This window comes from Muntiacus reevesi, chromosome 1 (genome assembly GCF_963930625.1).
Source record: "Muntiacus reevesi chromosome 1, mMunRee1.1, whole genome shotgun sequence".
NCBI lineage: Eukaryota > Metazoa > Chordata > Mammalia > Artiodactyla > Cervidae > Muntiacus > Muntiacus reevesi.
In genome coordinates, this window is record NC_089249.1 from 243,493,188 (window position 1) to 243,506,473 (window position 13,286).

General features: G+C 41.4%; 1 protein-coding gene across 2 annotated transcripts in view; it reads right to left on the bottom strand.

Annotated features, from left to right (window-relative positions):
* Positions 1-2,782: 2,782 nt before the first annotated feature.
* Positions 2,783-13,286, bottom strand: part of GEMIN5 (gem nuclear organelle associated protein 5) — a 42,804-nt gene continuing 32,300 nt past the window's right edge. For both annotated transcript variants that reach the window (XM_065918980.1, XM_065918979.1), the window contains exons 24-28: positions 11,702-11,956; positions 7,549-7,711; positions 6,434-6,935; positions 4,961-5,057; positions 2,783-4,418 (exon numbers count right to left, since the gene is read on the bottom strand). In XM_065918980.1, coding sequence (XP_065775052.1) covers positions 4,251-4,418; positions 4,961-5,057; positions 6,434-6,935; positions 7,549-7,711; positions 11,702-11,956 — 1,185 coding nt within the window. In that variant the 3' untranslated portion in view covers positions 2,783-4,250. The remainder of the gene's footprint in view (positions 4,419-4,960; positions 5,058-6,433; positions 6,936-7,548; positions 7,712-11,701; positions 11,957-13,286) is intronic.

Genomic DNA, 13,286 nt, shown 5'->3' on the forward strand with positions numbered 1-13,286 from the left:
AGAAAGCTCTTAATGAGTGACTGTGTAAATGGAATTGTCTCTTAACTTTATATGCTTTGCTGATTATTGGGCCTTACTTGGAAATCGGTTTTAATTCTATTTCCTGGTGCTACTCCATTGTATGTCACGGATTCGCTTATTAATTACTGGACTTTGAGACAAATTGAACTTCTAGATTTGGTTCAGGACTTTGTTTCCAGTCCTTTCTCTTAGCCTAACAATATGGGGTTGTAATAAGTCTCCCAACTGGCTTTAGTGGTAAAGAATCTGCCTGCCAGGGTGGGAGACGTAAGAGATGCTAGTTCAATCCCTGGGTGGGGATGGTCCTCTGGAATAGGAAATGGCAACCCATTCCAGTATTGCCTGGGAAATCCCATGGACAGAGGAGCCTGGCAGGCTATAGTCTGTGGGGTTGCAAACAGTTGGACACAGTAAGTCAGGTACAGGAGCAGAGCTGGAATTTTGACTGCAATATATATTGTTGTTAAGATTTGTGGTAAAGCAGCTTAGGTCAGCAGTTCTGAATCAAGGTGCTTTGGCACACTGGTGACTATCAGCCCTACACAGATGTCTTAAAAAATTTGGATTAAAATAGGTATTTAATCACTTCTCAGCCTTTTGACTAAGATCAAGTGTAAAATAGGCATTTATCTTTGCCACAGTTAAGAACAGGCTTACTGACCTGTCAGGAGAAATGTTGAGATGAAGGGTTGAGGATCTCAGTGTTGAGTGGGGGTGTACTCATTGCATAGAGATAACTTATTTAAAGTGCAAAAGAAGGGGCACAGGTCTAGTAGAACTGGAAGGAACTTCACTTCGTATATAGGAGTGTGTGTAGGGCTGTCAGTGGTTATCCTCAGAAAGGGATGGTCCTGCAGAATATCCAAGAGAATACTAACTTGGGTGTGATTCAACCCCTCCACATACAGTAGTCCCCCTTATCTGTGGGGGAAATGTTTCAAGACCCACAGTGGGTGCCTGAAACCATGGATAGTACTGAGCCCTATAGTGTATGATTTGTAATCTTCATATACTCATGGGTAGGTAGTGTATACAGTGTGGATATGCTGGACAAAAGGATGATTCACGTTTTGGTGGGATGGACTGGGAGGGCTGTGAGATTCCATTATGCTACTCAGAATGGCCATAGTTTAACTTATGAATTATTTATTCCTTGAATTTCCCATTTAATATTTTTGGACTCTGTTGACTGGGGGTACCTAAAACTGTGGAAAGTGAAATTGTGGCTGGGGGTGGAGGGGCTATTGTAATCCCAGCTATTGAATTTCTGTGGTCTGCTAAGGCAGTAAGGTTGACTACCACTCAACAAGCCTTAGTTGTCAGCCAGTGCTAGTATGAAAGAGCTGTTTAGAGTCCTTTAAGTCCAAGCTATTAATGAGCATTTTTTCAGTTTCCCAGATTATTCAGTTGATAAGTTTGCATTATGCACCTACTAAATACTAGACATTCTAAGTGCATGCTAGGGATAAAGTAGTAAATGGAAAACAATCTCTACCCTTATTGGAGTTTACAGTCTACCTGTGCTGCCAGATAGTAAATCACAAAAATATCATTTGTGAACTGTTAAAGTACAGGATATTGATGTCTCTGAGGTTGAAGTTGAAGGACAGTATTTGAGAAGGGACACTTTTTCAGCTGTGCTGTGCAGCATGTGGGATCTTGATTCCTTGACCAGGGATGGAACCCATGCCCCCTGCATTGGAAGCGCAGAGTCTTAACTACTGAACCGCCAGGAAATTCCCCGAGAGAGGACTTTTAAGCTGAGATCTAAGAGATGGCACAACTGGACCAGGCAGAGAAACAACATAGGCAGAAACCCCTGAGATGACAAGAGGACTTGGTAGCAGCTCAGAGACCAGTGTGATTGGAGTCTTGAAGCAAGGATGAGAATGTCTAGGCAGAAAGCTGACAGGTAAGGGGTAGGATTAGGCAGGGCTTTATAAGCCAAATTCAAAATTAACTTTCCAATACCAATGGGAAAATAAAAGTTTTTTAGTGAGGGGTAGACAAGATTTGATTTTTAAGTTACACCAGACATTGGTATATGAAGAATGGTGAATTAGTAAAAAGAAAGCAGGTTTAGGGAATTCCCTGGAGGTCCAGTGGTTAGGACATGGTGCTCTCACTGCTGAGGGCCCAGGTGTGATCCCTGGTTGGAGAGCTAAAACCCCACAAGCCATGCGACAAAAAAAGAAAAAGAAAGCAGGTTCAGATACTGGGAGGTGAGTGCAGCCTTCTGGGTAATAGGATGGTGGTTTATATTAGACAAAAAGTTACTTTGGGTGGGGTAAAAGTACCAAAACTAAGTCTTTAGTTGCTTAGTGATATATCTTATCCAGTCAGAAAGCTTGAGTTACTTCCCTGTGGTTCTGATAATTAGGAAGATGGAAATGAAAACCAAGTATTCAAATTAGAATTCAGTTCAGTCGCTCAGTCATGTCTGACTCTTTGCGACCCCATGGACTGCAGCATGCCAGGCCTCCCTGTCCATCACCAACTCCCAGAATAGTCTGATACAATACATTATCTGGAATTGGAAAAAGAGTTTGAGAGGAAATGGAGTTGTGTCATTTCTTTCGTCTTTGCTTTTGGAAGTCTCCTTGCTTAGCTGTAGAGCAATACTTGTTCTTACCAGAGCGGTGATCAAGGAGAATGCAGGACGCCCCTACCCAGAAGCATTGGTTTTGGTAAGTCATGAAGGAGTTTAGAAATTTCTAGTTTAATAATACTGCTCTTTACTCTCTGTAAGTGAAGCATTTGTTCATCTTAACAAAGACTGTAGAACTAGTACCTAGTTCTCCACTCTGCTACAAAGATTCTTCATACATCTTCCTAAAATTCACTTACCTACGTAAAGAACTATGAGGATCTAAATTCTACAATATTTCGTTTTTTTGGATTTAGGGTTTTAAAATCCTAAAGCTAGGTCTAATAAAAAACAAAAACAAAACCCCAGTAAGTCAGATCTTTGAAAACTGCCTGTAAGGAAAAGTTTATTTTTCCTTCCTAGAGAGTTTCTGTAATCAATTTCATTCTTGCCTACAACAACCCCAACCCTTGGAAATAATTGAAAAATAAATTGGACATTGGAGCAGGAAAGCTTTCACAATGCATCCCCAAAAGAAAATAGTATTGGGAAAGAGTGCTCCCTCCCAACTCACCCCAGACTGCCTGATTTTTATGTCCTAGCAACTGTGATATTACAGAAACATCTGTTCCTGACATTTTTCAGCTATGTAAATAACCAACGGGAAGAACAGATCTTAAGAAAATGCTCATTAGCGAGGGGAAAACAATAACAACAGAAAACCAAAACCAAACAACAACAAACCCCCTCACAAGCCCCCACAGGGATTTGTAATTAAATAGTATGTAGGGTCCTATTATGCTAAAGTTGGAGTCCAGTGATTCCAAAGTTACATATGCAAAATGAGGAGTAGGCATTTTTCTTCCAAGATCATCTGTGGCTTTAATTCTCAAAAAGTCTCTATGATCCAAAAAAAAAAAAAAATAAGTTTAAGAACCAATGAAACAGTCATTTCATCCTGAGCTATTTTGATCACCATTCATTTCTTATAAAACTGAAGGGGTAAGTCACATCTGAATTATTATTTGTTCTTCTAAAGTGTTAGTCAGTGATTTGTTCAAATAAGCGATTCCATTACACACTGAGACCAAAGTTCTGGCCTGAAGTTCAGACAAAGGGTAAAGAATCAGCATGATGGGTAAGGCCTCTTTCACATTCAAGCTTCAGTCCTTCAAAGAGTAGAAGTGAACCCAAATTAACAAAAACAGTTTAAAAAAAAAAATGATACCAGTAGTCATAATATGCAGCAACTGTGTCTTAAACCAGAATGACATGTTTATGATCAGGCGAAGCATTTATAAAGGTAGCTTGTGTTTAAGAATATAACACTTTGAGTGACTGAAAGAGTTTCTCCTCTTTGGGTGAAACCTGCATAAGGCAATCACTTAGTAGGTGCTAGTTCTTGAGTAACTACTGCTGACTTTTCATGATCTTTCCTCCAGTAGGAAACCACAACTGAGTCCATAGTCAGATTTCACTGGGTCCAAATGTAGAGTTGATTCACACTTGACCCTCATTTATATTACTTGGATCACTGCAGAAATATCTAGCGATCAAAGTGAATGTCTGGTGAAGTGTAAATGCAGAGGTGAAAGGTGTTGGATGTTTCAAATTTGGCACTTTCTTACAGATCCTTGGAAGTTCATGTGTAGAGGGTCTGGTAATGTCGTTTGTAAACTTCTGTGTTGCCGTACTTCTGAAGGAGCTCTTGAGCCTGTTGCTGCATTTCCTGGGTCATAAAGCTAGGACATTGGGACCCAATGTGAAGCAGGATGAGGCAGCACTCCAGTACGTCTGGGAAAGGCCAGGTCTGAAAGATGACACAGGGATAAACAAGGAAGCATTTGCCAAAAAAAAAGCTATGTACACCTGCACAGAAGTCACTAGTGACTCAGTCTGTTCTACTGACATATCTCTGGCATGGTTGAGCCATTTCTCTCTTAAGACTCTTCATCAGTTATAAGAAGAGATGATACTCAAAACTGGGATATCCTCACACGATACAATCTTTTTCTAAGAAGAGCCTAACTCAAATGAATTTAAAACATGATGCTTCTGTTACTAGTAGGGGCCACATTCAAATGCACCTATCCATTTGTAAATGATCAAATACATGGTACAATTTTACTTTACCTCCTAATAGATTTCTCTGAAGGCTGAAGTATAAAATTGCTTGTGCTATCAATCACTCTGTTCTCACAAAACATTATAGCTCACCAAAGGCAATTAGATCCTCAATTTTTAAATACACACAAATGTGTACAGAATTCAGATGACATTAAAGAATTTGGTGTAGTCAACTGACAATACAAAAGGTAATATTTTACCAAACGAACTGCTAATATATCTTACCTTAATACTCTCAGGAAACTTAGCTATTCTCTCATTTGCCTCTGTAAGTCTTTTGGTTAATTCAGGCAAAGAAACTGGTTCATTTTTTTCTTCTTTACTAGTGATAATAAAAAAAGTTACAAGTCATATGTCTTGCTGCACACAACTTTTAAATCCATTATGTTGTAAATTACTTTTGTCACCTGGGTCTTTAACTCTCATCTTTAAATACTAAGGCTAAGAGAAGGGAATTTAATGTGATGTGATATAAAGTTTTCAAAATGCGGTATCCGTTCCTCACCACTTTCTAAATTCCCATTTCTCAGACACACAGCTTCAGGAAGAATTAAGGATCTTCAGGGGATTCAACCTGCAGCCAAGTGCGGAGGGCCTGGATTTCTCTGGGTAATGGGTCGGACAGAGTGGGGGTCCCTACCCTCGGGGTGTATGGATGCACATTTTTCTGGAAAGTGTCTGAAAGTTCTTAAAGGGGCCCCCTGATCCAAAGACTGACAGCTGTTCGTGAGGGAATTGTTGAGTGTTTTTCTTATTTTACTGAAACCAGACGTAGAGTGCTGTTTAGAGTGTAGCTCTCTAGAGAAGTACTCAGAACTCTGACTCAAGATTTCAACTGTATTTTTAAAGCAACAAATGGAATTTTAATTTTTAAAAGTTAGTAATAATAGCTATAAGTTTATTGACTGTACTAGTTAAGATATTTTAGGCCCTGTGCTGGCAGGGACATGAGGTAAAAGGTACTCAGCATAACAACTAACCCGTAAGTGCTAATCACTGCAGATGGCACAGCCGAGTGCCCTGTGACAATACAGAGGGGCTCTAACGTGATCAATGATCACCTACCTGGTCCTTATTTTCAGTAAAGGTGATCAGGATGCTGCAGCAATCTGATCGTTTGGGATTTTTTACGGTTCGGTGTGTAATACACTACCCTTTTTGTGTGTTTTTTGGGGTAGTACTGAAAAATTAAAAAACAGTGGTTTTGGGAATTCCCTGGCAGTCCAGTGTTTAGGACTCTGTTTTCACTGCTGAGGGCGCAGACTGAATCCCTGGTCAAGGAACTAAAATTCCACAAGCCATGGAAGGTGGCCAAAGGAAGAAAAACAGTGGTTTTCATTAATGATGTAATACTGCAACTCCCTGTTTTACATGACTGATTTTTTGGGAATCTTGCACAAAAGGGTTTCATTGTATTATTTCATTAACAATATTTGTGATTTTGTTTGTCAAAACAAGCAAGGATCGGGTTGGAACTCCATTTATGGATAAAGGAACTCAAGCTCAAGAGACATTAAGACTCCTGAGGTCACTTAGGACCAGGACTGGAACCCCACATCTGACCCCAAAGCTTGTGCCTTAATGACAAGCTGGGGCTTGTCACCTGGGGCTTCCAGGTGACCTGGTCAGCCTCACCAAGTACCATGTGAGAGTCCAGCAGGGGATTTTAGTTCCACATCGTACTGAATCAGTACTTACCACTGGTTCTGAGGATGAGAGAGGGACTCTTCTTCCTGTTCAGGTTCATTCTTATCAGGGTCATTTGCTGTGGATTTACAGAGTTGACTCTTCTGGTGTTGGCGGATCATTTCTGCCAAAGTCTCTTGGACTTCAGCAACAGTTCTCTGTGCATTTTGGAGACCAGCATGCTTTTCTGACAAGAGCTCCTTACAGGCATTCTGCATTTGTTCACCTTCTTCTGTAAGTTTCATGTCTAGTTCTGGAGTCCTGCTTGGCTCTGGCTGGGGAGCTTTGGGGTCAGTTTCTTCAGGGCTGACACTGTCAACCTCTTGACTCTGTTCAGCAGAGGTTTTACTTCTGTGAGCAGCTCTTACCCAGACACTGGACTCGGGGCAAGGCCCAGAGAGAGACCACCAGAATTCATACAGACGTCCATAAATAAAAAAGGCCTTCAGACTTTTGAAAGCTGGTGTGGTGGGGGACTGATGATCAGCCAGTTTGCCTCTAAGGTGGTCACAGCCTAGAAGAGAAGAAAAGGATTTAGGGTGGTTTATTTCTTTGTCTGCCAGAAATCTGACTTCCTGCCCACATGTTTCCTGTCATCCAAGAGGCCAATGAGATCCCAAGAAAAAGAATGGCAGTGATCCATGGGACCGCATGCTTTCCAGCAAAAGCCAACCAGAGCTTCTGGCCTAAGATAGTGTCCTCATTGCTATAAGCCATGTAAAGCATGACAGAAAGAGGTATTTCATCTGTCCCATTGTAGGCTCTGGGGCTAAGAGAGCACTGTGTTCTGATGTGTTCTAATATTTGAGGTCAGTGACTAATTGTGTAGCTCAGGGAATGTTTTCTCTATTCTTTATAACTTGTGAGTACACTGCTATTTCTCTCTCTAGCTATGTGTAGGAAAGTATATAGGAAACACTAAGGTAGGTAGGAACAGTAAAGGAAAACAGCTCAGTCATGCTAACTAGCTCTTAGGAGTTTGGGTAAGAGAATTCAGACTTTCTACTAAATGACACAGTGGCTCATCTATGTCTTTTAACAACCTATGGACTCCTGCTGCCACACCACTGGCAGTGGTTATGTCATCCTTCAGCGGGTGTGCCCCAGCAGGGCTGGGGGTCCTTTACCCTGCGGAAGAAAGGCTGAGTGCACTTCCTGCATGACGGTGAAGTTTCCTGAGTCGTAGCTCCGGATCACAGCCCGAAGCAGTCCTTCCACAGCTGTGTCCCAGGAGCCCGCTTCCTGGCTTAGCACTGCCAAGGTCAGGTCATGGCAAATGTGGAGCAGGAGCTGGAGAGAAGAGCCAGAGTCTCAGGTAAGCATCTTTGCATAGCAAGCACTGGGATGACACCAGAAATGCTCCTATTTACAGTATTTGGAAAGTACACACAGTTCACATTTAAGGAAAGTGCTCCTATCCCACCACCCATTTTTGCTTCCTCATTGAAAACATTCATATTTAGTTGCACAGCAGTATACACAGTCTAGTTTTAAAGTCTGTTCAGGCTAAGAAAATGCCTTGATATTTGCACTTAATTAAAACAAAAAGTGACTTTCTGGAACCAAAAGCTATAATTGAAAGAAAATCTGGGGTGTAATTAAGAAAATTTTCAATTTTAACTGTGCAATTTGATGAGTTCTGACAAACATATGTATATATGCATACAGTTAGTATAACCACCACCAAAATCAAGACATACGATGTGATATTTTCACTTTAAACCCCTTTGCAGTCAACTCCCCTCTCCCCATCCCTTGGCAACCTCTGATCTAGTTTTTGCCAGTATCATTTTCTCTCTTCTAGAATTCATATGAATGGAACAGTAGACTCTGTAGTCTTTTGTGACTTGATTTTTTGACTTATCATAATGCTTTCAAGATTCACTGATACTCTTTTTCCATTTGTAATTTGTTCCTTTTTATTGTTGTATAGTATAGCTTTCCACTATATGGTAATACTGTAGTTTGTATACCCATTTGCCAACTGATGGACATTTGGGTTGTTTCTGTTAGGCTATATGAACCAATCTGCTGTGAATGTTTCTGTACTAGACTGTGTAGACACCTGAGTTCACTTCTTTTGGTGAAATAGCAAGGCAGTGGGGTTGCTTGGTCATTGTGCATATATGTTTAATTATAAGACACTGCCACACAGTTTTCCAAAGTGCTATACTACCTGAGAACAGCTTATTCCTCAAAAACAGAATACTGTTTTCCATTAAAAAAAAAAAAAAGTGGATAAACTGAGATGTTTCCATAGGATGAGTAGAGCAGGTGTAATGAATCAGTTTATTCTCTTCCTATCAATATGGACAGATTTTACAAACAACGGTCACATAAACAAGCCACAAAATAACATGTCTGATGCAGGGGCTAAAATGTTGGTGAGCTAGGGCAGGGGAATGGGACTGGGCAAGGGAACATTGAGGGACTTCGACTTGGTTGTATTCTTTAACTAAAAGCAAAATATACAAAACCAAACCAAAAGACTCTGAAGCAAAAATGACAGAATATGAGTATCTGTTAATTCCAATTGATGGGTACTTATTATCTGTGCTTTTTGTTGTTGTTGTTGTTGTTTTTAGACTTTTTTTTTTCTCCTTTAGAAGGGAATGCTGATCAAAGACTAACTTCAGAGATAAAGGGCTCTAATTACCCTGAAAGGGCCTTTCCAGTTTCCTGGGCCTGGCTTAGTCTTCTCTGAAATGCAAACTGGCATTCTACATGTTTCTTTATTATACTAGACAGGGGTTAGAGAAGTCTTACTACTGAGTGACTAATACCTACAAGACCTTTTAGAACTAACACCCCAAAAAGATGTCCTTTTCATTATAAGGGACTGGAATGCAAAAGTAGGAAGTCAAGAAACACCTGGAGTAACAGACAAATCTGGCCTTGGAGTACGGAATGAAGCAGGGCAAAGGCTAATAGAGTTCTGCCAAGAGAACACACTGGTCATAGCAAACACCCTCTTCCAACAACACAAGAGAAGACTCTACACATGGACATCACCAGATGGCCAACACCGAAATCAGACTGATTATATTCTGTGCAGCCAAAGATAGAGAAGCTCTATACAGTCAGCAAAAACAAGACCAGGAGCTGACTGTGGCTCAGATCATGAACTCCTTATTACCAAATTTAGACTTAAACTGAAGAAAGTAGGAAAAACCACTAGACCATTCAGGTATGACCTAAATCAAATCCCTTATGACTATACAGTGGAAGTAGGAAATAGATTTAAGGGACTAGATCTGATAGACAGAGAGCCTGATGAACTATGGAGGGAGGTTGGTGACATTGTACAGGAGACAGGGATCAAGACCATCCCCAAGGAAAAGAAATGCAAAAAGGAAAAATGGTTGTCTGAGGAGGCCTTACAAATAGCTGTGAAAGGAAGAGAAGTGAAAAGCAAAGGAGAAAAGGAAAGCTATTCCCATTTGAATGCAGAGTTACAAAGAATAGCCAGGAGAAATAAGAAAGCCTTCCTCAGCGATCAGTGCAAAGAAATAGAGGAAAACAACAGAATGGGAAAGACTAGAGATCTCGTCAAGAAAATTAGAGATACCAAGGGAACATTTCAGGCAAAGATGGGTTCGATAAAGGACCGAAATGGTATGGACCTAACAGAAGCAGAAGATATTAAGAAGATGTGGCAAGAATACACAGAACTGTACAAAAAAGATCATCACGACCCAGATAATCACAATGGTGTGATCAATGACCTAGAGCCAGACATCCTGGAATGTGAAGTCAAGTGGGCCTTAGAAAGCATCACTACGAACAAACCTAGTGGATGTGATGGAATTCCAGTTGAGCTATTTCAAATCCTGAAAGATGATGCTGTAAAAGTGCTACACTCAATATGCCAGCAAATTTGGAAAATATAGCAGTGGCCACAAGACTGGAAAAGGTCAGTTTTCATTCCAATCCCTAAGAAAGGCAATGCCAAAGAATGCTCAAACTATCGCACAATTGCACTCATCTCACATGCTAGTAAAGTAATGCTCAAAATTCTCCAAGCCAGGCTTCAGCAATACGTGAACCGAGAACTTCCAGATGTTCAAGCTGGTTTTAGAAAAGGCAGAGGAACCAGAGAGCAAATTGCCAATATCCGCTGGATCATTGAAAAAGCAAGAGAGTTCCAAAAAAACATCTATTTCTGCTTTACTGACTATGCCAAAGCCTTTGACTATGTGGATCACAATAAACTGTGGCAAATTCTGAAAGAGATGGGCATACCAGACCACCTGACCTGCCTCTTGAGAAACCTGTATGCAGGTCAGGAAGCAAGAGTTAGAACTAGACATGGAACAACAGACTGGTTCCAAATAGGAAAAGGAGTACATCAAGGCTGTATATTGTCACCCTGCTTATTTAACTTATATGCAGAGAGATCATGAGAAATGCTGGGCTGGAAGCTGGAATCAAGATTGCTGGGAGAAATATCAATAACCTCAGATATGCAGATGACATCACCCTTATGGCAGAGAGTGAAGAGGAACTAAAAAGCCTCTTGATGAAAGTGAAACAGGAGTGTGAAAAAGTTGGCTTAAAGCTTAACATTCAGAAAACTAACATTATGGCATCTGGTCCCATCACTTCATGGGAAATAGATGGGGAGACAGTGGAAACAGTGTCAGGCTTCATTTTTATGGGCTCCAAAATCACTGCAGATGGTGACTGCAGCCCTGAAATTAAAAGACACTTACTCCTTGGAAGGAAAGTTATGACCAACCTAGATAGCATATTAAAAATCAGAGACATTACTTTGCCAACAAAGGTCCGTCTGGTCAAGGCTATGGCTTTTCCAGTGGTCATGTATGGATGTGAGAGTTGGACTGTGAAGAAAGCTGAGTGCCGAAAAATTGATGCTTTTGAAGTGTGGTGTTGGAGAAGACTCTTGAGAGTCCCTTGGACTGCAAGGACATCCAACCAGGCCATCGTAAAGTTTTGGAGATCAGTCCTAGGTGTTCATTGGAAGGACTGATGCTGAAGCTGAAACTCCAGTACTTTGGCCACCTCATGCGAAGAGTTGACTCATTGAAAAAGACCCTGATGCTGGGAGGGATTGGGGGCAGGAGGAGAAGGGGACGACAGAGGATGAAATGGCTGGATGGCATCACCAACTTGATGGGCATGAGTTTGAGTAAACTCCGGGAGTTGGTGATGGACAGGGAGGCCTGGCGTGCTGCGATTCATGGGGTTTCAAAGAGTCAGACACGACTGAGTGACTGAACTGAACTGACTGAATATCAGAAGTTCAGGAAGAGGGCGTACCTGTTTGGAGGGAGTGTTACTTGTAGCCGATGGGTACTTGATATTTTGCAGCTGCTGAAATGCTGCCTGGTACTGCTCTGGGGAGTTGAGGCTGAAGGCGCTCTTCCATATTGCAGTCACCCTCTCCACGAAAGACCCTTCACTGTCTGTGGGCCACGCGTTGTAAGAAGAGAAGGAACTTTTGCCCTCAGAGAGCTGATTTTCCTCCAGGTGCTTGGACAGTAGCTCTAGAAGGCAAAACACCAACCTCTGACCCTGGAACCCAAAACAAAGGAGAGGAACTGTTACACAGGGCAGTGCTCCGTTATCCCGGACTTCCCCCAGTCTCTCAGATTCTCCCCTCTGTATCTGGAGCAACCATACCCCCTCGGTGGGCTGCCAGTCCAGTGTGAGTCTTGTGTGTGGGGGCAGAGGGGAGGGAAGAAGTGATCTAACAGATGATTTTTCTAGGATCTTTGGGATCCTAGCCTTTTTGGAAATTCTTACCCACAGTTCTTGGAGCTCAAGCAACCATATTTTATAACATGAAACCCTAACTATAGCCCTACTCACTGATATTTAAGCTGCATACGGGCCAGCCACTTAAGATTTGTGGCCAGTGTGAGAAAAGATGGGCTGGACTCATTTAGTTCCTTCCTCTGCCCAGACTTCAGATGAAGGAATACAAATGTTAAAGCATCATGGACAGAAGTGTTGCAGCAGATGAGCTGTGTGGGTCTGAGACCTGGGGCAGTGGTCAGGGGCTACATCCAAGTAGGTTTAACAGAGGGAACCAACAGGAATAGAACAGAGCACAGACAAAAAGCCTAGAAAAATCCTTATTTTTTACAGAATTTTCAGCTGCCATGAGATTCCCTGTGTATCCTTGTAATATTTTCTCAGCTAAGCTTGGGAAAGCACAGGCAACATAGGCCTCAGCAGAACATTTGTCTTCTTGCTTTGTTAAGGATGTTAAATGAAAAAAAAGAAGTACTAAATAACCATTCTGGAAACATTTTTTTTTTGTTGTGGTGGTGGATAAATTAATCTCCTTCTGTTTGGTCACTCTGTAAATAATGTGCCACGTGATACTATCTTTGAAGATGTTTCACTTTTGCCTCCACTTTTATTCTGCATTTCCCAGAAAGCTACCTCCTCACCTAGTATTTTTCTTGGGCTTTGAACATTCAGCTAGGAACTGTCGTTAGGCCCAGTTATTCTACTGAAGGGACAGAAGAACTAAAAAAGTTCATATAATATCTGACAAGCAAAACTCTCTAAAATGAACCAAATGTTTACATGTTTTCAAAACTAAGTTTTACCAAGGCTTTTAAGATAATCTCAATGTTGATATATCGAAAGAGACAATGTTGATGTGTCGAAAAAGACATATATTGAAAAAGTTACTGATTTTTAACCGGATGGGAACAAAACATTTAATGAAGAATTTTTCTTTAATTTGGCTGCGTCAGGTCTGAGTTGTGGTCACGCGGGACCTCTCGTGGCACATGGAGTCTATAGGTCTGGTGCGCAGGCCTAGTTGCTTTCTGGCATGTGGGGTCTTAGTTCCCTGACCAGGCACAGAACCCGCATATGCTGCACTGCA